Source organism: Balearica regulorum, chromosome 7 (assembly GCF_011004875.1).
Source record: "Balearica regulorum gibbericeps isolate bBalReg1 chromosome 7, bBalReg1.pri, whole genome shotgun sequence".
NCBI lineage: Eukaryota > Metazoa > Chordata > Aves > Gruiformes > Gruidae > Balearica > Balearica regulorum.
In genome coordinates this window covers 34,173,404-34,200,608 of record NC_046190.1, presented here as the reverse complement: position 1 = coordinate 34,200,608, position 27,205 = coordinate 34,173,404, and the positions used below count along the sequence as shown (strand labels likewise).

The 27,205-nt window shown below is 41.4% G+C and overlaps 1 protein-coding gene across 12 annotated transcripts in view; it reads left to right on the top strand.

The window, feature by feature from the left end:
• The window catches only part of JMJD1C (jumonji domain containing 1C), a 168,619-nt gene that overhangs the window by 121,485 nt on the left and 19,929 nt on the right, over positions 1 to 27,205 (top strand). For 6 of the 12 annotated variants that reach the window (XM_075758833.1, XM_075758829.1, XM_075758828.1 and 3 more), the window contains 9 exons: positions 6,981 to 7,086; positions 11,929 to 12,053; positions 13,314 to 13,457; positions 13,576 to 13,768; positions 13,857 to 15,511; positions 18,575 to 18,747; positions 19,078 to 21,287; positions 24,210 to 24,411; positions 26,150 to 26,364. In XM_075758833.1, coding sequence (XP_075614948.1) covers positions 7,080 to 7,086; positions 11,929 to 12,053; positions 13,314 to 13,457; positions 13,576 to 13,768; positions 13,857 to 15,511; positions 18,575 to 18,747; positions 19,078 to 21,287; positions 24,210 to 24,411; positions 26,150 to 26,364 — 4,924 coding nt within the window. In that variant the 5' untranslated portion in view covers positions 6,981 to 7,079. The remainder of the gene's footprint in view (positions 1 to 6,980; positions 7,087 to 11,928; positions 12,054 to 13,313; positions 13,458 to 13,575; positions 13,769 to 13,856; positions 15,512 to 18,574; positions 18,748 to 19,077; positions 21,288 to 24,209; positions 24,412 to 26,149; positions 26,365 to 27,205) is intronic. The other 6 variants (XM_075758830.1, XM_075758839.1, XM_075758838.1 and 3 more) reach the window with 3 other exon arrangements.

Genomic DNA, 27,205 nt, shown 5'->3' with positions numbered 1-27,205 from the left:
AGTTAAAATCAGGGAAAATACTTGACTACAAGTCAGATTTTTTGCTGCATATTTGTGTTTCTAACTTTAATATATTTTCCATAGGATAATCTTTCTATATTTTTAATAGAATTTTTCTGGTGTTCTTAGGGGTGTGAGTTACTCTTCCAGAACTGAACTAATGGGTGCAGTGATGCTTCTTCAAGCCTGAAATCATGACATGGAGAAGCATACGCAGCCCTGCTCCCCTAATTCTCAAACTTGATAATTAAAATTTTAAAATCAATCTCAACTCTTTAATTATTGAACAGGTGAAATGAGGAAGGAAGTAGGAATGTGTGGGGAGAAGTTTTAGGCATAGGGAAGAGTGGGAAACAACAGAAAAATTGTTGATAGCTTTTCCTGAGAGATGTTAAGTTTACTGACAGTTGGAAAACTACGAAATTTTTAGTCCTCATCTTTTTTTCCCCCTGTAGTTTTAACTTTCTACTTATAGAAACATAATTGTTGCTGTTAGACACTGAAAATAACCCCAAATCTTAAATGTTTGTCCTCCGAACTATCTATAAACGTTTGTTCTTTTCTGAACAGTGCATTCAGAGCCCCTTTTTGGGAAGGGATTAGTTATCCCTGTTCTCTTGCCTGACCTCTGCACGTAGCGAGAGCGTCACTGCCCGTCCCTGCCTTTTCCCATGCGGCATGCCTCGGTGCACGTGTGAGAGGGCTGACCTTAGCTCGACTTTGTTTCTGGTTTAGGGGTCAGGGTTGTGCCTTCAAGCTTGACTTAACTGGTTCAGATGTAGCCCGGCAGCTGCCAGGTTTGAATGAGGTAAATTGTGACCGTGCACTCCGAACAGCAGAAAATAGGTCAAGTGTGGGTTGGGTTTACATGGAAAGCGCTAGCATCGCCTGGTAAGCCTAAGCCTCTTCTCTCTGCTCAGACAAAGCCGGTTAAGGTAAACTGGGAAGTTACCATCTCCCTAAAAAACTTTCTAGCCTGCTGTAGCCCTGGTGTTTCTGGTCACTCTCTGTGGGAAGCCTGGAGCAGGGGGAGTTGCCCTAGCTGCAGGAGATGTGGCGGGTGGGGTGGATGTGTCCCCCCTGGAAAGGCGTCTCTCCGCTGCCTTGTGTGGAGCAGCACAGCCTCTCCGACCTCCTGCCTACCAGCTGCAGTGGCGTGGCACCTGGGGAAGCCTTTCCCTTGTCAGAAGGGAGTAAGGTATATACTGCTTACCAGTGGTTGATGCATGCCTGTGTGTCCAGAGAGATGGGCGAAGCAGCAGCAGATCTGTGTATTTTAGTCTCGGCTAAATGTGATGATTTCCCTGTAGGGTTTTGGTGTGGTCCTTGTGGCCTTGGCAGTGCTTGTCTGGTGATACCCTCGGGGGTGGCAGTTGCTGCCAGTTTCTCTGTGTTTTAGTTAGATTCACATCTTTTGCCACTGGAAGAAAAGTCTTGCAGCATGACAGAGGGAAACTACCAATTGGTGGTGGTGGTAAGATTTTTGGTATTCTGCCTATCCAGATTTTTATGTCGCTGTTTTGTTTTGTGATTTTTTTGTTTTGTTTTCCTGCTCACACCGATGTCAGGCAGGACAATATTAAGATTGAAGGTTTGTTAAAAAGTTATAATCAGTGAAGGAGATTACAGATCAGTGATATAATCAGGTATGTCAGGTGACACAGTGAAAGATAAAAGAGGAAGAAAAAAAGAAAAGGATGGCTAGTTATCAAGAAATGAAAATAAGGAGAGAATTGTACAGACCTTTCAAATGAGGGGTAAAAAAACACATGGGTGTGTTTGAGGCTGGGTGCACGTAAGGCATTTAATTTTTTTTTTTTAATGGTAGAAAATCATCTTCTGAAAGATGATATTAGAGGACTAGTATAAATTATCAGCAGTCTAGATTTTAAAAACAATACTTTTTACTGCCACTGCTCTCTGAAGACTTGTGGTAATTGGTAGGCAGGTGTTGACTTACCTTGTTCCTTGTTTTTCAGACTGCAGTTTCCAAATTTAATTTCTATGCAGATGAAGTTCTATGCAGCTGTAAAAATTATTTGGTGCAAAAAGGAGGAAAAAAAGGATGGGGTCTCATTTTATAAAAAATTATTTCAAGATACTCATGAAACAAGAAAACTGAAGGTTCAAGCCTTTGACACGTTGATATTTGAATTTTTCATTTGCACTGTTTGAATTTAAATGTGTTCCCTCTACCATTAAAGTGCTAACAAAAAGCTTATTTCTGTGTGCGGTGCATACTGCGTAAACATTGTAAACAGGACTCTCAAGTTGGTTATGTACTAGTTTTCATTTAATTCATGTCCTAAATTATCAGAAAACCTCTAAGCAGCCAGAGGAAGCTATAGTTAATTAAGCCACAGATGGTGAGGACTAATGTGGTGTTGACCTTTGCGAGGACTGCAAAATCTACTTAGTCTTTCTCTGTAAAACACTAGCTGAAATGAGTTCCTACTGATATTAAAAAGATGTCCTTGATGCATTGAAGCCAAATGCAGAGACACCGTGGCCAAGGAAGGCGCTTTCCCAAATAAACGTTTGCAGATTCTAATGCACAGCGTGTGTTGAGGCTTGGTCTTCAGGGCTCCGATTTGAGCCTCTTTACTGCCAAAAGCCACTGTTTTTTCCAGGACTGGTTTTCCTCCAATGCATATTGTCGGGTTTCCTCTTCTTACTGGCAATGGAGAGTTGATAGCTGACTGAAGTTTCTGTACCTTATTCTCATGTAGGTTGTGTGATTGGGGGTGGGGGCAGCTACTTGAATACACTTTCATGGTGGTGGTTTGTGCTCCAGGGTTTTATCTCTCGATTTAATGAACTCATTTCTGCCCCTCAAGTTTGCGAAGAATGACTTGGAGAAGTATTTTAAAATGCTGAGGAAACATCTTGCTTCAATAGAGCAAGTCTTGTTGGGAAGGTAGAGAGCTGTGGAAATGTGCAGGCGCTCCCACCACGGACATGCCCAGCAGCCCAAAATGGAAAAGGAGCCTGTGGTCACTTGAGCCTTTCAGAAGGCACTTTGTGTGGTCTTTAGGCAGCGTGCAGGTTCGGCTCATCCAGGGAAGCCTCTGAGTATCTTGGACAGTATTTTATTTGTGCATGGGGCCTGAGTAGGAGACTTCTGTACGTCTTTGGGTTTTGGCTTGTTTTTCTGTGGGTACTGTCTTTGAGATTCCTGTTTGATTCATGACTTAAAGGAATTTAGAAGCATTATAAGTGATCTGCACTTGTCCAGCTGTGACTTTGAATGGTAAATGTTTATCCAAACAAGCTCTCTGAAAATACTTCTCTGAACAAAGATTTCTACTTTCTGGTTAGAGCAGCGTGGTATCTTACCCTGATGGTATGGTCTATTGTTTCCAACCTGCTCTATCATTTTGCACCAGAAGAAAGAAAAGATATACTCAGAAAAACACTGGCTCACTTTGTTATTTGGAAAAATATAATTCTTTATCCTTCCCAGGTCTTCTTAGGAGTCAAGCATGTCCCCAGCGGGTGAGAATTCTCACCTAGAGAGATATGCAACTGACTCCAGTATTCTTTGGATAATTAAGCAGAAAGTCCACTCCACCAGAAGTGAATTCCACTTTTGGTCTGGAAAGAAGGAAGAATAGCAGCAAAGATCTAAAAAACCTGACGTAGATTGGTAAGCTTCTGATAGTCACGTTGCTTCATGTGACTGTCTTCCACAAGGGCAGGAAGGATTATCTTGACCGTATCTTTCTAACCCATACACCCTTTGTCTTCTTCCCAATATTGCATATAGTCATTTGTGGAGCAAGGGGCACTGCCGCATGAAGTACATAAAGAGCTTCCTACAGTAGAAAATTGCAGTCCCGTTTATTTGATTTGCATTCTGATTTGCATTTCATAAGGATTTCAAACCAGGATTAGTATCATCCTGTAGGAGGTATTCCAGGACTTGTGGAAAAACTAGTCTAGGAGAGGGTACCATACTTACTTTTGTGAGTGAAACTACTTTCAAATGAGGAAAAGTCTGGAGGAAAATCCTACAGGTCATTTAATTCTGCTGTGGGTTAGTCAGTCAGTCTTGCTACTTTGACCAAGGAGGGGAAAACTGAAGGTAGTAACTGCCTGGGTTCAAATCTGTAGACAGAGCTGTTGTTTCTTGAGCAATATAAATACAGGATAAGGAAAAAGACTGGCCAGTGCAGAGTCATCTGCTTGTCTTGAGTGCTAAGACAGGGAAGAGGCTGCAAGTCATCAGCCTTGCTCGTTGCCCTGTTTCCCTGGTTTTGCTAAAGTTTGTGGTGTGTGCTAAAACAGTGTGCTTAAGGCCATCACCTTATAGTTTAACACATTGTGCAATTAATTTCCTGTTTTTTAGATGTTCAGATTTAAGATTAATGGTGGAAAAAGGTCAGTCATGGTGCACACATTTTTTCATATATATATAAACACAAAAAACCAGAATTTTTGAGATTTCAGGAACCTTTTTTTAAGTATCTTGATACTGAGCTTCAGTTGTCAGTTACAATTTTGCTTTGCTGTACTGATTTCTGTTGACCACTGTATAGCATGTGCATGTCTAGAAGCAAAACACTCCCCCCCCCCGCCTCCCAGTGATTGATGATGTTAAATGTGTATTTTGTTTGTATATTTAGAAACCCTGGGTTCTCTTTGATATCTTCTACATAATCGCAGTCAGACCTGTACACAGTTTGTGTAATGGATCTTTGACCTCACTTGTTCCTTTTGTTAATCTTCCTCCAAGAGTGAGGAAAGAAGTACAAAATGAATTTTGCAGTCTCCTTTTCTGAGTGTTCACACCAAGCACTCTGAATCAAAGGTACTGATATGGCATGGATCAGAATAGGAGATAGAACAAAAAAGGTTCAAATGTACTGTCTGTAGGATCACCAGTGTCTTCAGTGTGAAGTTCAAAGAAGGCAAAGATGCTTAGGAAGGATGTGAAATCTAAAAAAAGAAAAGCAACAGTGTGTGTTGCCTTCAGAAACACATCAAAAGTGGCTCAAGACGATACAGACTCAAAAACTTTGCATAAAGAACTCACTGAAGTAGAGTAATGTTAAGAGTAACAACTTTGACTTCATGCTACCTAATCAGTGTGTATAATCTTGAAACAAAGATAAAAAATTTTGTAGATGAGACCGAAGGAATTACTAAAATGTACGAGATCTGCATATTAACTGCATTTTTAAGTCAGTCAGAGTTCCAGTATTGCAGTGCCTCAGTCTGTTGCTTAGCTCTAATGCTTGTGGATCTGAGAGGGGAAATTTTTGGTACAGGAATCTCTTGCAGCTGCTGTGAAAGAGTGCATGGGAAGGGGGACAGATGAATGGTCATCACATGCCAGTTCCAGGGTCTCTTGGGTTCCCCTGGCAAACCATTCCCTCCTTCCAGTGGTTGTGTTGCTTCTGTATGTAGGATCAATGCAAAAATGGATTTGCACAGGAAAGTAGAACAGCTAATACTATTTTTAGATTGCCTCAGGAGAGGAAGTGTTTTGCTGGTCTGCCATTCTTGAATAAATTTTAGTGCTGACCCTCTTGTGCCTCTGATAATGCTAGTGACATACTTGCCTGGTTGGTGTTCTTAACCTGGTGGTAGAGGTCCTGTTGATCTTCCCTTTCACTTCTACTGTGTTCCACTTCATGTGTATTAAAACCATCATCTTGACCATTCCTTTTGGATCCGAGGCCATATCCTTTTCAAAAGCGTAAGGAGAGAGAGTAATTTTCTCTAATAACTGAAGCATTGATGCATTCTCCGTAATGGAGCACAGCAAATCCTCAAGTGTCAAGAAGTGAATTTTGAATTTGAAGTAGACATCCTGTGATCAGTGGGTTAGCAGGAATAATCTCATCCAGATGAATAGAGAGAAATTGCTCGTGTCACTCGAGGGCCTGGCAGCAATGCACGATTCCCTGAGTGTTGCTTGTATCTTTATATTCTATGGCTGGAGCTCTTCATAATAAATTGTGAAACATCAAGGAATTGTTGGAGATCAAGGAAAGAAATTACTTGATCTCAGCTGCAGTACTGATAAAACATTTTACATTTTGTATGTGGAGAATTGCTCTGATTATTTTAGCTGTGTGAAGTTCTCTCAGCACAAATGAATGTTCCTGCAGCTCATGGATTCCCAAGGCCGTCTTCTGCATGAGGAGTTGCCAGGCTGCGGCGCAGCTTGCTTTCTCTGCCACAGCCTCAAAGGCAGAAATAGCAAGTTTGCTCTGAAATAGAAATAGATATTCTAAAAGTCTAGAGATGAATGGTGATTTAAGCCATGCTTTCAAGGATACGAACCAGATTTTGTGACTAGTTTTTCCTTGTTAGGAGAACAATGCCACCAAATACGTCTTAATTTCCCAGATGATGTCCTACTCAAAATCGTGAAAAAGAATCTTTTCCAGGGGAACTGAATACAATAAAAATAAAAATTAAAGCATGTCTTATTTGAAATTATCTAGTTAACTAAGGCCTTACACATTTGAAAATCAGTAATGGTGTTTCTCTCAGCATGTTTGTTTCTCTTAAAATACAGCTCTCTTATGCATTATCTTGGTGGGTTTTTTAATCTTATGTTTATGCTCAGTATGTCCATATTAAAATTTACAGATATGGAAAACATATTTGTTATTTTTAAATTCATTTAATCATTATTTAAACAATTACTTCTGCATACCTGTAAACACTGATGTCTTTAGAGGGCATTTTTAGCTTGTAGTAAGACAGTATTTATGAAAGTGTGATCCTATTAATAGCTTACAAGTCTGGCCACATGTGGGATCTGACATACCACATTCCCATGAAATAACTTCTAGCACTACGTTGCGCTTTTAAGTTTTTTCTAAAAATAACACAGGGATTTGCAGGCAATCAGTAAAATTAGCATCAAACTACTTAATATTGTATTTTAAAATACATCTAGGAAAATAAACAGAAATGTTACAAGTAAACATAACATATGGTTCTTTTTTTAATCTCTACTTTAGGACGACGTAGACAGTCTAAACCCAGTTCTCAGGGATAACCCGCAGTTACATGAGGAGGTAAAAGCCTGGGTAAAGGAACAAAAGGTTCAGGAGATTTTTATGCAAGGTAATTATGTGGGAAATTGTGTTATTTTTATTCTGTGTTAGCTAGTTTAAGGCCATTAGTTGTGTGGAGCTCATCCCATAGTACTTGTGAAATATGGAGAATATATTTCTAACTTGGAAGTAATTTTTTTGGAAGTATTTGTTAATTCCAGAAAACAAGACTATGTAAGAAGCTGTGCATGACTACTTCAGACTGTTCTTGTTTGATGTCTTAGTGATTACAGCAATGGCTGAATATCGTTAGTCTGAACATAAATATTTTGTAAAATTTGTTGTGAAAGTGTGTGTGAATGGCAACTACACACCTTTTAGCATGTTTAAAACTGTTCTGTGCTCTGTTAGTGTTACTGTTACGTGTGATAACTTCTCCGATATCTGTCTGTGCTTGTAGTTCTTCACAGTTCTGTCACAGATGAAGAATACTTTCAGATCCCCACCCCACACCCTCACCCCCGATTGAAAAGTGCCTTTCAAATCACTTACGATTTTGTAACTCGATTCTAATGCTGGAAGGTTGCAGCAAACAGATACGTCATTTTTGCACTGTAAATACAAGTTACGTGAAAACTAGCGTGAATTAGAGTAAATGATTTTGGCTCAGTGTTGCTGATAATAAAAATACATGCATTTGCAGTATATTCATTAACTTTCTGCAGAACTGACAGGTAGCTCTACAGAGGCATTCCTAGCAATGGGGGGCAGAAACTGACCTGTGGGTCTGGGTTAAAATCCCCAGGCAACGCAGTAAAGCAATTTGAGGACAAAAATGCTTAAGCAGTCATTCTGTAAATTAAGATGGAGAGGGGAGCAGTAAATAATGTGATATTATAAGGATGGCGCTGAGGTTTGCTTGCTGTCTGGTTTCCTTAATAAAACTAAAATTAGAAGACCAAAGGAATATGGTAAGTATAGTATTGAATTTACAGTAAAAAACTCGTGTCTTTCCTTCTGTAGAGTCTTTAATTTGACTAGGTGTGATTATACTTACAGGCCACAGAGAAAGGATGCTGAAAAAAGCCATGCACGGCATTGTGTAGATAGTAAGTTGATATGTCAGTGTTAGTCATTGTAGATTTTATCTTAATATCTTCAGATAAAACTTGAGTTAATAGTTTGTTGATGAAATTTGCAGCCAAAACTGCATTGAGAGGTGATGTGAAATCAAATTAGGGCTGTATGAAAAGGAAACTAAAATTGAGCTTGTTTATTGTATTTCATTAGAGTAACAATAATAAGACAATTAGAAGTCTCTGGTACAGAATCAATACTTCAGCAAAGCCCCAGCAATATTGAAACAGTCATCTAAATGAAACTGCCAGCCTATCATCCATGCAACTCATTTACATCGCATCATGCCAGGAACTGTATTTTTATCTTTATATATATAATTTTATATAATTTCTCGAACAGATGTTTGGATGCTTAGAAGTGCACAAATTAGGAGTATTTTAGATGATGAGATGAATCTAATCCAAACGTCCTTGCAGACTAACTCTCCTCGTCTAAGGAGAAGCTGCAGTTCAAATCCACTTGCTTACCTGATGTGGTGCAGCGTGGCCCGAGGAGAGATGCGTTGCCTCGGGTGATGACATGCCATTCATGGGGAGGGCTGTTGCAGTGCCACCGTCTCAGCCCCACGGGATGGTGGTCAGCCGGCACAGACTACTGTCACCTTCTTCTGGGGCGTCATCTGCTCCCGGTCACAGAGACTTCGTGTTTGGCACAAACCTTTCGGTGGCTTACGGACAGCCCTCCAGCCGTGCTAGCTGCTGTAATCTTAGTCATGCTATCCTTTCTTTCTCCTCCCCTTATTTCTCTGATTTTCTTCACCTTCTCCGTTACTACCATTTTCCTGTTCCCTGCAGTTTAAGCAACATTCTCAGTTCTGCCTTGTCTAGACGCATCTATTAAGGTTGTTACCATATTCTCTTACTTCATCCTCTACAGCATTTTTAGGATCCTGCCTTTTCCTTGTCGATGATGCTGAAGCCATCATCTCATATCTTAGTATTTTCTACTTTGACTGTCACCGTTAAAATGCAGTTTATCTGAAGAAAGAGGAGGGTTGGAGAAAAACATTAAAATTGAGTTCCAAATGTTTGAAAAGAAACATTCCAATTTGTGGAGGGGGAATCTTAATCAAAACTAGTCCAATTATTTGCAAGAATGAGACTAAAGAAAAAAAAAATTGCCCTCACGACCTTTTCTTTGGGTAGCAGTCACAGCAGCATGCTTTGCAGTAGAGATTGTAGATTTGGCAGGAAAGTAGTTTATTCCTTGTTTTAAAAGAACTAAACTCCTCCCCAGCTTGGCCAAGTTGAAAGCTTTTGGGACAAACAAAACAAGTTCAAGGAACATCGTAAAGTGTCTTTGATTTTTAACAATTAAAATCTTTGAATTTTTTCTTCCTATTAGATTTATTATCACTACAATCTCTGAGGCTGTGTGTATAATAATCCTCTTGAACCACTGAGCGTGCTTCAGCCCTGAAGATATTTCCTGATAGTACTGCACAGGCTGCTTCAACAATGTCTAGCTGAGTGTGATTCAGCCAGGGACTGGAGACAAAGCCAGGCTTTTCCTGTAATGGCTGCTTGTGGCTGGGCTGGGCTGGAGCTGAGCTGTCCTGTGTCGCATGACCGCAGTTTAATCTTTCTCCTTCTTCCTCACACCCAGCAGCACGTAAGAAACCACCACCACTCCCCCCCACACGCACACACACTGTTTTTAAAGGTAGATAAAGTCTCTTTTAAAAATAGATAGGATAACAGCTGGGATGAAGGGCAGACACAAATTAGAACAAGGAGTAAGAGGAAAGAAATTGGCACTGGGTCAGTGCAGAAGAGTGTAAGAGAAGCTGGAAGCTGATGGAGAAGGGAGGATGGAGCTTGCAAACTGCAAAGACTGGGAAGGGACTTGGAAGCCGGTGCCCTGGAATTGTAAATGCTAAAATGAGACAAGAAGCTGGGGAGAGGCTGGTTCTGGTTACACAAGAGACTGAAAGTCATTGTGCAGTTAACAGTAGGATGCAAGAGAGGAAGAGCTGGGATAGGAAAATAGGAATGGGAAACTGGCACGAAGAGACACAAGCAAAATTTTACCGAGACTGTCTGAACAAGGCAGAGCTTTGGGACAGCCATGAAAAGTTAGAGACGTGTTGGGTTGGGTCAGACAGCCAGAAGTGTGGGAGCTGAGCTGGAGGCATTTTGCAGGGGCATATGGAGTAAGGTTGGAGAGAAGCCATCAGGAAATGTGTCCCCATGGGAACCCGTCTGGTCCAAGACCAGGAATGTGAGACATAAGCTTGTAGATTCTTCCTCTTTTTCTGGCCATATATATCAGTGATTGGTAGTGCTGGTGTAGTTCTGGCCCTTGTCTGTGCCACTGGAAATGTGCTGTGGGGATGAGTTAATGGCGGTAGCTCAGAGAGTTCACTGGGTCTCGAGATTTCAGTTGTGTAGTGAATGACGTGGATGTGGGTGAAAGAAGGGTGCCATTGCATGGTGTTTCTGTTTCCCAGCTGTTTTAAAACCTACATAATCCCAAGCAAAAGGTATTTCAAAAGGCCTTGCTAAGGTTCCAAAATTAAACCCTAAGACCACTTGGAAATGTCTTATTACTGCTTTTGCACTTCTCTTCATCTCTCAAACAGTCCTTGTGATCACACACTTTCTCGTGCAGCGAGTATAATGGACCCAGTCGTGTGAATATGGATTTTTTTACTAGAGAAAGATGTCACCTGCGAGGTCCTTGGCCTTTTTGCTGCAGATAGTTGAGCTTGCTTAATGTACTGGGCAGGGCTTGGAAAAAATGACCTTTAGGAAATACAGGGGAATTCTGGCCTTGCCTGTGCGGTTGAGCAACTAAGGACTCTTAAATCATTTAAGTTAGGATTTTTGTATGTTGTCACTGACTGGTTTTGCTTCCGTTCCTGTATGCCTGACCTGGGGTTTGGTTGCGGAAGTAGCGAAACCCACACAGTTGGAACTGAACTCGGTGGCAGCATCGCTTGGTCATCCAAAATGCTATATAAACACTAAGTGCAATGAAGCTTAAGAGTCATGATGATCAAGTGAGACACCGAACATGAATAAAATTGTTGAATCTTGATTTCTAGGTCTTGAAACCAACTGTAAGATAAGTACTATATCATACTATCTCCCCACCCCAGTGGGCTTTTGGAGGTGAATTAAACTGATCTTTGCAAAGGGACGATGTGCGGGGTTTCTTTGCAGTTGATGTATCTGAAAACAGGAGCTAAAGCCTTCATAGCATGTGTGTTTTTGAATGTTCTGTGTGGCCATAGCAGGGACGGGATCACTCAGCTGCCTTTCTGACAGCTGTAATGGAGAGAAACTCTGTGGTCACTTATGGGAAAGACTTGGCAGATGCAGAGCCTTAACCACCAAGATGTAAATCTTTTCCCCAGCAAAGCATCTGGGCATGTGACTAGCCTGTTAAATAGCTTCTGTATAACCTGCTGCTGCCACTTTCTAGCCTTTCAGATTCCTTTTCGACGGTTGCTGTTTGTAGGCAGGAATTTTCCCATCATTTGTCATCAGGGCTGCAGAAAGATTTAGTTAGATAAGAAAATTGTATGTTGAAAATGTTAGGATAATTGACCTTAAAGCCTACTTAAATGTATCATTTGCATTTCAAAATGTCTTCCAGAATGAAAGTAAAATCCACAGGCAGTGCTGTGCCAGAATTGCCTGTAGTTTGCTGTCCATGCCGTGCACACTATATATTTGCTGTGAAGCTTAAAAAACCAGGAAAACCCATTTATACTTTTTTTTCCCCTCTGAATTCCTCAATGGCTTTTTTATTTCTTCCCCTTCTAAAGGTCCGTACTCCTTAAATGGTTATAGGGTGAGAGTGTACAGACAGGATTCTGCCACCCAGTGGTTTACTGGTATCATAACTCATCATGATCTCTTCACCCGCACTATGGTTGTTATGAATGACCAGGTGAGTTTGATATGCGATACTCGGAAAACAAGCGTCAAGTAAACTACGTGTTGGGAGTTTTTACTTTTTTTTCTGGTATTCTGAAATACACTGAGTTGTTCAGTTCCAGTAGGGCAAGTCTATTACTGCGCTGAAACTACAGCAAGACTTTGCATTGGACTAGCAGTTAATACCCTCCTGAAGCTGAACGTTTGTGCGGTGATATGGTTAATACTGGTTTTGCTTTTCTTCTGCTGTCGCTATTTGACTAGTGAAGTCTTTGAAGTGGAGTGATCTAGTTTTAAGAACTGGTTTTCCCTGTCAGCTCTGCTGAGAATTTCTTTTCTCAACGCTGAAGTCTTTTAGCACTACAGTAGCGATTACTTCTTCCAAGCAACTGAAATACTCACTTTCCGCCGTTTATTGAATTAAGCATTTACTGCAGCCCTAATTTACATTTACTGTGGTGGGTTTTAGTTGTATTTCTGAAGTTGATGTTAGAAAAAGAATTAATACTGGTATTTTTAGTGGCAGTAATGAATTCTGTTTCAGGAGACCAGAGTAATGACTCAACATTAATACAGTGAATGACCCATCTGCTTTGAAATGACTGACAAAATCATGTGTGACGATAAAAATTTAAGACTAGTCTAATGCTCAAATACATTTTCCCCTTAATTTACTCTAATTAATTTCCCCAAATATTTTTTTTTTCACTTTGTGAGACATTGATTAAAGATGTGGTTAGCTTTTCCTTCTTCCTGAAATATCCTTCACTAGTAACACTCTGCCAGTCTTAGAATTCTTTCTTCAGTCATTTTGATTCCTTCCTTTCAGCAGTTTTGCTTCTGTTGGAAGCAATATTGTAATGTGCTTCTGCAGTATATTTTGTAGTACATTAACTAATTTTTAGAAAATATTTATATATTGTAATTGCTAGTTAAGGGTTACTCTATGAAGAGCTCATTGTCTTTTAATTTCAAATTTGCAGGTCAGTGAAGGGGAAGGAAGTGGTGGTGGGGTACTTTTTTTTTAAAAGAAAAAGATGTTATTTTTACAGTGATATGTAAAGACACATTTGCTTTGGTTTTACTCTGTTCCCAGCCTTTGTCGAGAGTCATACGTCAGTTCTGCTATTCAGGATTAAGTAGGCTTTTCTCTGATTAGTCTTTAGCACAGAAAATAGACTGGTGAACACTGATACAGAAAATGCAGATTAGAGCAGTGTCTGTACATCTGCTGATTATTATTTTTTCTTTTTTTTTTGTTTTTATAAACCAGGTGTTAGAACCTCAGAATGTTGATCCTTCTATGGTTCAGATGACCTTTCTAGATGATGTTGTTCACTCTTTGTTGAAAGGTGAAAATATTGGCATCACTTCACGTCGACGGTCTCGTTCCAACCAGAACAGCAACACAGTCCACGTAGATACATTTATATTTTTACCTAAGTATTTTTGTATATTGCAGATATTAAAAATACACGTTTAAAGTGGCTAATTAAAATTGCATTCAAGTCCATTAATCACAAAATTATTTTTAGGGTCATTATACACGTGCGCAAGCAAATAGTCCCAGACCAGCAATGAATTCCCAAACTGCAGCACCAAAACAGAATTCTCACCAGCACCAGCAACAGAGGAATACTCGGCCAAATAAGAGGAAGGGCTCTGATAGCAGCATGCCTGATGAAGAGAAGGTGAAAGAAGAAAGATATGATTATATAGGTCGAGGAGGTAAAAGCAGTTATTGGAAAGGGAGGGAGAGCTTCTTTAAAACCATATCAGACTGAAAATGTTATAGACATGTTTTTATCTTTTACAGAAAACCCCAAAAACAAAAATAAACACTTCCTCAGTAAAAGAAGAAAACCTGAAGAGGATGAAAAAAAACTAAATATGAAGAGATTGCGGACAGACAATATCTCAGATTACTCTGAGAGCAGTGACTCCGAAATTTCAAATAAAAGATTAACAGATTCGCCCTCAGAGCAAAATTCGGAAAATGAGTTAAAAAGCAAGAACACTTCAAAGATAAATGGAGAAGAAGGAAAATCCCAAGCTATTGAGGGAGTAGAACAGACACTAACAGATAGGCGGTCTCCATGGGATGAAATACAGGAGGATAAAAAACACGAAGACACAGAAAGACTGAAGTCATCCGTCTTAGATCAGCAGGAAAAATCTTCACTCCATGCAGCAGAGCAGCCAACACCTTATGAGCAGAATGCCAAGGACCCACATGTTCAAGAGTGCAACGCGGAATTAAAAAATGAGCAATTTGTACCCAGACCTCCTACTCCAAAATGTGTTGTTGACATTACTAATGAAAACAACTCTGAAAAGGAGAGCCGGGATAATGCTGCAAGTACCTTTGGATTGCAAACAGTTCAGAAAATAGAATCTCACAGCAGCGATTTAAAGCAACAATTTGCAAATGCAAATTTCCTTGAAGCAAGAAAACAGGAAGCTGATCAAAGTTGGGTTAGCAGTGGTGTTAAGACGGATTTGATACAACCTGGGGTTGTAAAAACGTTATCAGTAAATGAACACTTAAATCCTGAAAAAGAAAAAGTGCAGTATGGCTCGTTTATGTCTCCGTTAAATGTAGCTTCTCTAGCAGAAGAGAGTAAACTGCATAAACAAAGTCCAGTCCCTGATTCTGTGAAGTCAAAACCTAGTGCTTCAGTTGATCATCCTAAAACAAAGTCACCTGATGTTAAGCCTAAATTCACCCAATCTTCCGATACTGTGAAGTCCAAGGTTAGTTCCCAAAACAGCCATGCTACTGGATTAACAAGGTCAGCCAATAAAACTGATCATGATTTGCCTAGGTCTAGTTTTCATCCGGTTCCAGCTAGAGTTAGTGCTCTAGAAGCTACTAAAAGTCCTCTTATCATTGACAAGAATGAACATTTCACGGTGTACAGGGACCCCACTCTGATTGGACAAGAAACAGGAACTAATCACATTTCACCTTATTTGCATCAGCATAATTATCCTCTGCATTCCTCATCCCACCGAACCTGTTTAAATCCAAACGCTCATCATCCTGCATTAACTGGTTCATCCCATCTGCTAGCTGGGTCTTCAGCTCAGGCTCCCTTGTCCGCTATTAACACTCACCCCCTTAGTACCGCATCTCACCATTCTGTTCATCACCCTCATCTACTTCCTGCAGTGTTACCCGGAGTGCCTGCTGCCTCCTTGCTGGGTGGCCACCCGCGACTAGAGACTGCTCATGCTAGCAGCTTAAGCCATTTGGCATTAGCACACCAGCAGCAGCAACAGATGTTACAACACCAGTCTCCACATCTTCTCGGACAAGCTCATCCTTCTGCTTCCTATAATCAGCTAGGGCTTTATCCAATTATTTGGCAGTATCCAAACGGAACACATGCTTACTCAGGACTCGGTCTGCCCTCCTCCAAATGGGTCCACCCAGAAACACCTGTTAACGCAGAGGCTTCCTTGAGAAGGGTAAGTTGTGCTTGTTTCTTAATGACGTATTAAGCCGGGGCTGGTGTCTCCCAACAGTGGTTTTCTAGGTTGAGACTCAGTAGTTTGTAGCGCACCGAGTGTGCGTTGACGTTGGGTTTTTTTTGAGTAGGCACAGAACTAACTAGGAGCGGAAATCCAGTAATAAACACTGTCTCACAGTGAATGTGAGTAGGGAGTTCTACCAGACCTTCATTTCCTAAGTATTTTAAAGATGAAATGTGTGGGTTTAGTTTATGACCAAGTGAGGTCAACCAGCTGGTATGGGACCTCGAGCCTACTGGTTGAATATTTGCTACCTCAAACTATGAAAACCATTAGGTAAGTGAAATACTAGGAGAGGTAGGACAATCATCTGCATAGTGAAATGTTGTGTATGCTTGCTAAATAATGGAGAAAGGCTGAGGCAGGAGGAGTCCTAGATCCAGTGGGAAGTTCTAAAGAGAAATACTCTAGCATTTATAAATCTTTCTTGCACCGTACACCCGTTTCTCTTTTCTTTACACCTATCTGTGTACCCTCTCTTGGTATATCTTTTTCTCCCCTTCTGTTCCTGTTGACACACATCCCTGCCTTCCCATCTGCTTTTACTCCTCTGTATTCGTGTCAGGGTGACTCTTCTGTACGCTGTGTATAAGCACTGAAGTCTCAGAAGAAATGGTTTGTGTTTTTCAGCCTAACGCCCAGCGCAGCAGGGGTTTTGGCAGGCAGACGTGGCAATTACAGGAAGAGTTTTCTCAGCTCCTGCAGGCTTGGGATACGGCTTGCTCATTGCAGGCACCTTAGAGGAGCAGTGTAAGATGAAGCATGTGTAGTGCAGACAGAAACTTTGGAAAGCTTTACTGCCAGCTTCAATCAAACCTCCACTGAGCATGTGCATACTGATTTTCAGAGGCTTACAACTTGGCCTAATTTGGGCAGATTTTCACAGGGACCACAAAAGGCATGTCGCTGACAGTGGTCCTTCTGCCAAATTGCAAGCCTTTGCGTCAAAGCTTGGAGTTTCTGAATGGTTATAGAGATTTTTTTCTTTTTCATCATGGCGAAAGCTATTCTTCCCCAGCCTCATTCTTGAGAAAAGCCAAACCACTGTGGCTAAGTCTTTCCCAAACAGTCACTTTGACTTGCCCTTGTAATATGAAGTCAGTTTGATCAAAATGGTGATAAAGTCAAACGCAGCAGAGAAGAAAAGCCTAAGAGAAAACTATAGGTGGATTTATCTTTTTCATGTTGCTGCCTGCTCCACCCCATGCTGAAGTCCATTTTGAAGAACTTATGATAGTCTCTGTTTTCACTTTGGCTGCCTGAAGTATGCAGCCCTGCATACCGAGGCACGTAGCTTTTTAATTATGTTGATATGTGGCAATTGTCTTGTGGTGACTTGTCTTCTGGCTCTCTTACTGGAGGCCTCTTTTAAATATGTCTTAGAAACCCAGAATGGGCGTTTCCAAAGTCGGTTTGCATGGATGCCACGATCGCAGAAAGGGATCTGCGTTTCAGCTGTAACAGCAGGAGCAGGCACCCTCGGCTCTGTGTGCTGAAGGAAGCGTGCCCCCAAGCCCACCTTTTCCTACCGTCTGCAGGTGGCTGTGGCAGCTCCCGGCTTTGGGCTGGGCTGGAGATGGGTGCAAGTGGAGTCACGCAGCTGTTTGGGCAATGCTTGGTGCACAGGCAGATGTTCCCCAGCTCCTCTAGGGAGGAGGTGACAGGCCTTTTTTGCATAATACTTTAATACAGCTTACAGGCTGTTCATGGGAATTCAACCACAGCGTGGGAACTCCTGGCCTAGGAAACGTGTGCACTAAAACTGTTAGCGCAAACCCAAGCGGTTGCTTTAAATATTCAAAAGTATAGAAATCAGAACTTCAAAGTTGTAGCACCTGCAAATCTCTTCTGTACTGCCTGTGTGTGTCATGAGAGCTCTCGGCTCCCCTTCTGCTGCGGCACCTCTCAGCTGGGAGTTGCCAAGAGGGGAGTAGGAGAGGGCTGGGCTGGTGAGGAGCAGAGGAGGAGGAGTAGTTCTGGGCAGTGCCAGGAGTGGAGGATAGAGCAGCACCGAGAGGCTTTGGGGTGCGCATGAGAGCTCTGCTTCCTCTTGTCCCAGTCCCTTCTTCCAGGCTTGTCCCTAGCACTGGAGCACCACGTCAGCAGGGTGCCCTGCCTTTCCACTCCTCTGCCTGTGTTTCTTGTAAGCAGGTCTCAGAGGAGAGGGGGAAATTGGAGAGGGATGGAGACCCGCTCTTGGTCTCTTCTGCGAGTTGTTACACGAGTTTCAGACAAGATAGGAAAAAAGAAACTTACCTGAGTAGTCAACTTCACTTAAAAACAGTTTCTTAAATTAAGACTATCATGGTGTGTGTAAATGAGGAGGTTGGTATTGCCCGCCTTTTGAGTATTTAGATATACAGCACAAAATTGTGCATGCTGTGCGTTTGCCATGCTGCAAAGTATGGCAGACGTGTATGTTTATGGTTTTAATAGTCTGCTGATTATGAAATTATGCCAAATAAAAATGTCTGGCAAAATAAAGCGGATTAATTAGGATTATCGTACTTAATCATTTGGTTGGGGGCAAGGAGAGGAACCATCCAGGAAGGAGATTCTTCTATCCCTTACATTGAGATTTGTTATACAGCCAGAGATGAAATTGTTTTCCAGAAATACTAAACCGTATTTGTCTTTTGAAATAAATACTTCTTGCGATTCATTGAAGAGCTAGTGGTCTGTTTACTAGTAACTGAATTTAAGTGTTGTCAGACTATCACTGGTTTGCTAATTTTGATGAGGAGCTTGAGATGCCATGCCAGAAATTAACTATTCATGCTGAATACTTGAAAATTAAATGGTTCTAAGAATGCTTCTGAAATGTGTAAACTATTTGGTAGGCCACAAGTCCAGGGGAAGTACAATCAGATGTTACAACTTGGTCAAAAAGTGACTTAAAACGTTAAATTCAAGTTGGTAGGACTTGATACAGTAAGTCTTGTGGTCCCATGATTATTTGGAAATCTAATTTTACTTTTTTGTTCTGGTTGGTGTTAACAGAATACTCCCAGCCCGTGGTTACACCAGCCCACCCCGGTGACCTCAGCTGACAGCCTTGGTTTACTGAGTCACATTCCTGTGCGACCCTCCAGTGCAGATCCCCTTCGGCCTCTCAAACTGACAACACATTCCAGCCCACCGTTGTCCAAAAGTATCGTAGAGCATCACAAAGAGTAAGTTTGCTGTTTGCCTCTGTGTGAGAGGGTACATTTCAGCAGCTGATGTTGTCTTTTAGCTTCCTTTTAGTTTATTTGTAAATGCGGGTGCCTTTGATAGAGAAAAGCTTGTCAGTGGGCTGCAAAACAGACTCTGCCCTGTTGACTTGGAACGGTGCTTGAGTTCCTGAGTCATCTGAAGACTTCTGAAAATCGTACCGAATATAAAGAAAAGTTTATTTTGTGTTAATAGATAACTTTGTTCAAAGCATGGGAAGAAAGGTCTTCTGTTTAGTATGTTGTGCTATATTCAGACTAACCTGTGTCTGCTTAACCTTTCTCAAACAGAGAACTGGAGAGGAAGGCGTTTATTGAACCTTTACGTTCCGTTACCACTGCACCAGTAAAGACGGAGCTAGAGCAAAGCAGAATGCAGACAGCAAAGGAGAGCCATATGCACAGACATTTTGCAGATCCAATGTTGAACCAGCTGCCAAGGCCACCACAGGAGACTGGGGAGCGACTGAGCAAATACAAAGAAGAACACAGACGGATACTCCAAGAAAGTATTGAAGTTGCTCCTTTTACAGCTAAAATAAAAGCACTGGAGGGAGAGAGAGAGAACTACTCCAGGGTAACGTCCTTATCTTCAAGTCCCAAAAGCCATTCAGTAAAGTATGACAGAGATGCCGAACGCTCTGTGTCAGAACTGTATAAAATGAAGCACTCTGTTCCACAGAGCTTGCCGCAGAGTAACTATTTCACCACCTTGTCTAACAGTGTAGTAAATGAACCACCAAGATCGTACCCGTCAAAGGAAGCTTCAAGTGTATATGTTGATAAGCAAACTAATTGTCCTTCAACAGCAGCTAGTCCCCAGTCTCTCCCCTCTTACATTTCTTCTCTTTCAAAACCTCCACCTTTAATTAAGCACCAACCAGAGAGCGAAGGCTCTGCGAGCAAGATACCCGAGCAGCTTTCACAGTCGGTGCAGTCTCACTCAGTAAATTCTTTCAGAAGTGACAGCAGGAGCCCTACTCAGTTGTCAGTCTCATCTTCAAATACACTCCGGAGTATGCCTGCGTTGCATAGAGCCCCTGTCTTTCACCCCCCTGTGCACCAGAACCTGGAGAAGAAGGAAAGCAGCTATAGCAGCCTTTCACCTCCGACTCTAACCCCTGTTCAACCCGTTAATGCCGGTGCTGGCAAAATACAGGAGTTGCAGAAACCACCGACTTTAGTACCTGAGCCTAAGGAAGCTCAGACTGTTTACAAGGGTGCTTCTGAACAGAATTTGTCAGAAATGTGGAAGTCCAATAATGCTCCAAATAATGAAAAAGTGGATTGGCATGCTGAAAGAATGAGTGGAAAGTCACAGTCCGCTACAGCATCTGTTATTGTGCGTCCTCCTTCCAGCACGAAATACGATAGCGTACCAGTAATGCAGTCTGCTTCCAAAGATCGAGTTAGTGAGAGATCTTCAGCTGTGACAAATCAAGCAGATTGCCTGAAAACAGCGGAAGCCAGGGAGACTGGAAGAATCATTCTGCCAAATATGAACTCAGACAGTGCTCGCACACAGTATGAAAAGAAATTTCCAGCTGTCTCGCAAGGCAGCATTCCTCGTGCTGTCACCCCTACCACAACTATGATCTGCAGTACCAAAACGGATGTCACCGCATCAGCGGCAACTACCACCAGCGTGTCAAGCTGGGGTAGTTCAGAAGTGACTTACTCCTTATCGAACACAGTCTTGGCCTGCGCGCCGCTGGAATGTACTACCTCGAGAGCGGCAAGTCAGGCGGTGGCGCAGACCCAGGAATGCAAGATCAGCACTCCCGCTCTGGTTACACCCGCCGCTGGCAAGACAGGCAGCGCTGCTCAGCCCAGCTCGGGATTCTCCACCTCCACCGACTTTGTCCATTTGAAAAAGCACAAGGCAGCCTTGGCTGCGGCTCAGTTTAAAAGTAGTAACACCAGTGAGACAGAGTCCAACTCTGTGAAAAATCAGACATTTTCAACCTCTCTCTCCCTAGACAGTGCTATCGTCTGTAATACAATAAACAAAGCGAACTCTGTAGGCAGTGGGCAAACTTCCCAGACGAGTCAGCCAAACTACCACACTAAACTGAAAAAGGCTTGGCTAACAAGGCATTCGGAGGAAGATAAAAACACTAATAAAAAAGAGAATTCAGGGAACAGTGTTTCAGAAATTATTAAGCCATGTACTGTCAATTTAATAGCTTCTACATCAAATGATTTGCAAAATAACATAGATAGTAAAATCTTGGTGGATAAGTTAGCAAAGGAAGATAAGCACCCTAGGAGAAAAGCAAAACGAACTTACGAGTCTGGCTCTGAAAGTGGAGACTCTGATGAAAGCGAGAGCAAGTCAGAGCAAAGGACTAAACGGCAACCCAAGCCAACTTACAAAAAGAAACAAAATGATTTGCAGAAAAAAAAGGGTGATCCAGAGGAAGAAGTAAAACCGAATGGTGTTCTTAGCAGGAGTGCCAAAGAAAAAAGCAAGCTGAAGTTACAGAGTGGCAGTAACAGCAGTGAGTATATTAATCTGATTTGGAAGAGACAGACTAACATGAAGTCTAACAGTGTTAATCCCAGAGGGTTCGTCATGCGCGATAGCTGGGAAAAGAGTTAAAAAGCATGCATGAGTAGGTCCAGGTTTATCTGTCCTGAGGCCATTTGAAATATTGTGGTTTAAGAAATTCAGCATTTCTTGTCTGTGTGTTAACAAACTGGTTCTTGGCCTAAAAATAAGCAGTAAACAGACTGGTTTATGCTGTCCATCAGAATTCAGCAGACTGGTGCATATAGTTGTGCCACTTGTATTGATATGTTGGGGGTTTTTTTAAAGATCTGATGCATTTATTTTTAGAGCAATACTGGAGGGAGAGATTCTCTATTGTTGAACTTTAATTCATCCTTTGATCAGGAAGCCAGAGGCAGTTCCTTGAGAGCCTGATGCCATTCTATTGAGATTTGGTTAATTTAATGAAAGGTTTGAGGGAGAGCCATTTCACACTCCTAACTAGCATGTGTATTACATGGTGTTAACATCTCTCTTGTTTAAGGAATAAAGAAATATAAGGAAATGCAAATTTCAATTTAAATGTAATGCTGCAGCATGTAGCAGATTCTAACTAGGTTTATCTGAAGAGAAACTGGTCTGCCAACATTTTATTTAAGAACTTAACTTATTTTTTTATCCCAATTTATTCTTCTCCAAAGACTATTCTTTTGTCTTTGTTCTGGTTGAATATGAGAAAGTCTACCATTAAATTACTTTTTGCAAGATTTTTTTAAGTACAGGTACTAAGAAAATGAGTACTGCTCCCTGTAATTACCTTCTCTGACTTTTCACTGCCTAGTGTATAAAGTTACTCTTCTGGTATCTGAGAGTACTTGATCCCTAAGTTGTACTGGGTACTGGAGGTGCTGCAGTCTGTTTGAGGTGTTCTGGCTTGAGTCCAGTGAAAGTGGTATTACTTTTTCTATAGTACTCCCACCCCCCCAAGGGAAGATGAAGGAGAACATGCCTATAAAGTCTTCGGTTTCACTTCTTAAAGTGAACAGTAAATCTATGCATGGAACTTGTTAGGTCTTTATGACCTTTGTATTGATGCCAAAGATTTTTTTTTGGTGCGTTTGTTGTAGGATTGCTTACCTAAGTTAAGGGGATGCAGTCACTTCTTGTTTTGGCTAGCGGTACCGAAGTATAAAAGTGATACATGATAATACATTTGGGAACTGTTTTGTGGAACTTGGGTTGGGAAATGGGTATGAGTTGGTGTTACGTTCTGTTGTGAGTCGCACAGCCCGTGTCCCGCATGGGAACAGGTTGGGCCTGTTCCGTGGTAGCAGCTTCTTGTGCTTGCCATCCTCTCTCGAAATCTTAATAGACCTGGGATCTTTCTGTCCATTTCTTCTACTTGACCATTAAACAGATGAGTGTTTCTGATACTCCTGTCAATTTATCTTGGGGGAGCTTTGTTATAATTTCTGAGCGCGCACTGGTCAGAGGTCTTCTTTACAAAAAGGACTTTTCCACAAAGATTTGTACAAAAACGTAGGCAACCTTGAGGAGCTTTCAGGAAAGAAGAGGTCCCCATGGGACAGCTGCCTGGGCTCCCTGTAGGTGGCTGAAGATAACTGTGCTTCAGGATCTGGGGCTCAGTGGCAGTTTCACAACGTGGGTGGTATCTGGATACTGCCAGGGTTGAAAACTGCGTTGTCCCGATGCCGTTTCGGAAAGCCCCAGGAGCCTGCGTGCTAGCCAGAGCACTCAGAGCTCCAGGCTGCAAGGCTCCCTCCTGCAAAGCAAGGCATTTTACAGTCCTGCGAGTGTTGGGGGTCTTCCAAGTTCCTGCCCACAGAGCTTGAAATCTAGCAGCTCCCAGATGACTCCCAGGATCTCTGGTTCTAAGGCAGAAAACATTGTTTTGGACTAGCAAACCTGTACTTTGGCCTTTTCTACTCTCAGGTTTTAATCCAATTACCATCATGCTCCTTAGATGAGTTGGGAGTGTGTTTTGTAGGCCATGAACTGAGGCACAGGCATCAAAAGTCATCTCTGGCAAAATACAGATCTGAACCCAGGTACCAAGTCCAAAGTTTGCACCCTGACCTCTATCGTCCTCTATCAGATCCCTGTTTACAGGACATGAACTTTCAGGAGTAATGGTAGATGAAATGACAGATAGATCTATCTATCTGCAGATAAAACTGGTGCCACTTTTAAAAGTCATTAAAATGAAAGCCTGGTTAAATAACAACAGGGTTCAGTTTCAAAATGTGTATGTGAAAATTGCACATATTACTCAGTAGATTTGCTCCTCGTGTTACTCGGTGTCAGATCTGCTGACTTTCATATTGAAAATAGAATTGTACTGCTTAGCCTTGCAAAGCCAACAAACGGGACAGAATAAATGGATTCTGTTCTTCCTTATGCCAGATATTTTACATTAAGTTCAAATGAGTTACATGTGAATAGAGCTGCTTGTCTGTAATCATATCTGTAACCCTCAGCAAAAATAAATTTTGAAGAAGTAGGATTTTTCGTTTTTAACCTCTGCTCTCATTCATTAAATTGCCTTTTTTGCGTACATCTTCACTTGAAACAGAATTCATACCTTTCTTTATTGAGGTATTGTATTTCTTTGCTTGTTTTGCAAGAATGAGATTCTGAAGATTTAGTGGAATGTTTGGTGAATGATACACCTAATATAAGAGAAAATATAGTGTTCTGGGTGTTCCTGGTAGCTCTCCTGCCTGTATAAGTCTAATTGGTAGCTATGCTTTTTAAATTTTGGTGCTGACAGGCAGACAAACGGCATTAATAATGAAATATGTTATGCAGGTAACAAATGTACTTTCAAAAACATTGAGCGCTGTCTGATCTGACTGAGTTCTGTGAATAGGGGCTGCCAGTACCTCATCTGAAACTCTCCTTACTTTTGCAGCTGGTATCCCTCGCTCAGTGTTAAAAGATTGGCGCAAAGTAAAGAAGCTGAAGCAAACAGGAGAGTCCTTTTTGCAGGATGATTCTTGCTCTGAAATAGGACCAAATTTGCAAAAATGCAGAGAATGTAGATTAATAAGAAGTAAGAAAGGAGAAGAACCAACTCACTCACCAGTATTTTGTAGATTTTACTACTTTCGGAGGTAAGTACAGCTGTCTTCCTGATAAAAATGTGGTGTTTTAACTTTTAAAAATAATACTGACAAAGGACTTTGATGCTTGAAATCTTGTCTGATTTTTCTGGCTCAGTCTGCCTGATAAAAGACACCGTCTAATTCAACAGTATTTACATTTGTATTTCTTCTTTTGTGGATTGACTTCATTGCTGTTTAAAGCTTTATAGCAAAGACATCAGAACAGCTGCCCAGTGTACATTAGGCAAGCAGAAAATACAGCACATCACCATTACACAGGTGTCTGACATTTGAAGTGGGATTTTCAAAAGACAAGCTTCAGTTATTCTAGACAAGTTGTACAACCACGGAGTTGCACTTACTCGTAATTGTTCTTATGCCAGTATACGGTGGGAATGCTGCTCAAAGTTTTCTCAGAGTTTTCTAAGGACAAAGGAGTTGTGACCTCCTTTTTCACAATTCATTGTCAATCAAGGAAAACTCACAAGTCGGGAAGAAAATTTCCCAGGATGCAGCATAGCATACGTGGTGCAGGCAGCACAGCTATCGGGTCGGAACAGAACGGCTTTAATTTGTGTGTGGGCTGTGTTGTCAGTATATATCCAACTCGTTTTGGACAGGAAATTGTTCCCTAGCTTGGGTTTAATTTTTTTATAATGAAGCTTTAGTTACCAGACTTGGTAGTCCTACAGGAATAGTTTCAAGGTTGGACTCGGAATACCTTCTGCATAAGAAAATTAGCTTCCTAATGTGGCAGTGTCAGAGTTTTGGGGGTTTTTCTACTGTATAAAGGAGAGAACATCAGTGATAATTTTCTGCCAACATTTTAAAACCCAGTTACGGGGCTTAAAAATTTGAATGCTTTGAAAATATTGGGGTAAATTTTACAGCACTTTAACTATTTTCATTGTTTTTAGATAGTAAATGAAGTTTGCGCTATTGCTAGAAGTCATGACTGTAACTGAAAATTTATCGTGTCGTCTTGTTCATGAAATACGTATCTAAACATCATTTTTGGTACCTAGTTCTGAATTCAGGACTGTTTTACTGGTGGTGTTGCTGTAAAATTCCTTAGCTATTGTAATAATTGCATTTGTATAATGAATTATCCTGTATTATGCAAGATGGAATAATTAATGTTACTACTTAAAAATAAGCTAAATATAGGCAGGGTTAGTGGAATATAGGCAGGTAGGGTAACAGGAAAGCCTTTAGTTATTTTGAAGGTCAGAAATTAGTGGATACAAAAATGTTATCTTGTATTTAGTGATTTGTTCTGCCTAGAAAGATTTAAATACAGTGTTCAAACTCCGTTTTTTGAGCATGAGAGCAATGGGATAGAAATATCTATAAAATATTAGAGTGATTGCAGTCACTCCAAAAATTAAAGCTGAAGTATAGGTGGAACCAAACTTTGGGTAAAAAAAAAAAAAAAAAAAGAAAAATAAGAGAATTTTCTTGTCTGCAATTTTAAAGCAGTACTAAATGTTACAGAGAGAGAATGATGAGTAAACTGAATGCAAAAAGTACCTGAGAAGTTAGTTTAGTTTTCATGCTTCCTCACTGTTTTAAAACCATTTTTGGCAGCAGGATTTATTTTAAAATTAAAAAAATATGGCAGGATACTAAAGAAGGTAAAGAAAACTAACTTCTTGTAAGACATAAGCAGTAAGGTAAATTAGCAAGTAAACTGTAAGTCACAGCATAAAATGATATATGGAGTTAATCTATCTGTTTTCATTTTTAGATTATCTTTTAGTAAGAATGGAGTGGTTAGGATAGATGGTTTCTCCTCTCCTGATCAATATGATGATGAAGCACTGAGTTTATGGACGCATGAAAACTATGAAGATGACGAACTGGACCTAGAAACTTCTAAATACATTCTAGATATCATAGGTGATAAATTTTGTCAGCTAGTGACATCTGAGAAAACAGCCATGTCCTGGGTGAAGAAAGACGGTAAGGGAATCTCAAATGTTCTCAAACGTTCTGCAGTTTTAGTCAAATGCTTGCGTTCATCATGATCCCTTGCTTCCTTGCAAGCAGCTCATTTCACTGGACTGTGGCATTGGATTTACTAGGCTATTTTGTAAGAGGGCATGTCGGGAAGGGGCAGTGACCTTCCTCGGTAAGCCAGCCCATTCCCCTTCCCTGCGCTGGTGGCTGTGCTGGGCCAGGGCCAGGCTGCTGTTGGGATTGGAGCAGCCTCAGTTCCCAGCTTGGCCTCCAGCTCTCCAGCCAGAGCGGCCAGCTCCAAGCCAAGGCCCGCAGCGAGCCAGGTACCGACTCCTGCCAACAGACGTTGTGTTTCTGACGTGTCTCCTTCCCAAAACAAAGGAGAATAATGTGACAGCGTGGGCCACGCGAAGCATGTGCTAACACAGTTGCCTCCTCCCCACCAAAGCCGGTTTGTCCTTCTGTCTCATGGCAGATGGACACAGGCTGGAAACAGGCTGGTGGCTCCACTAACTCCAGGCAGTATGAGGAGGAGGTGGGGCAGAAAGCAGAAGTACCACTCAGGTCTCCAGGACAGGCACCTCCCTCCCCACCTGCCAGCTTGAACCATCCGACTCACCAGTTTGGCTGCCCTTGAGATGAAACATGTCCCATAGGCAGTCGGGTGAAAAACCCAGCTCTCTTCATTGCACGGGCTTAAAAGCATATGTTAAAGAAGTTCTTCTTTGTACTCGCAACCCACTGATGTTGAGCAGGAATATTCTTTCTGTATTACTTTAATCTGTGGTTTTTGGATGGTTTAATTTCTTCATAGTGTATTGATAGTAGCATCGATGGGGATGCT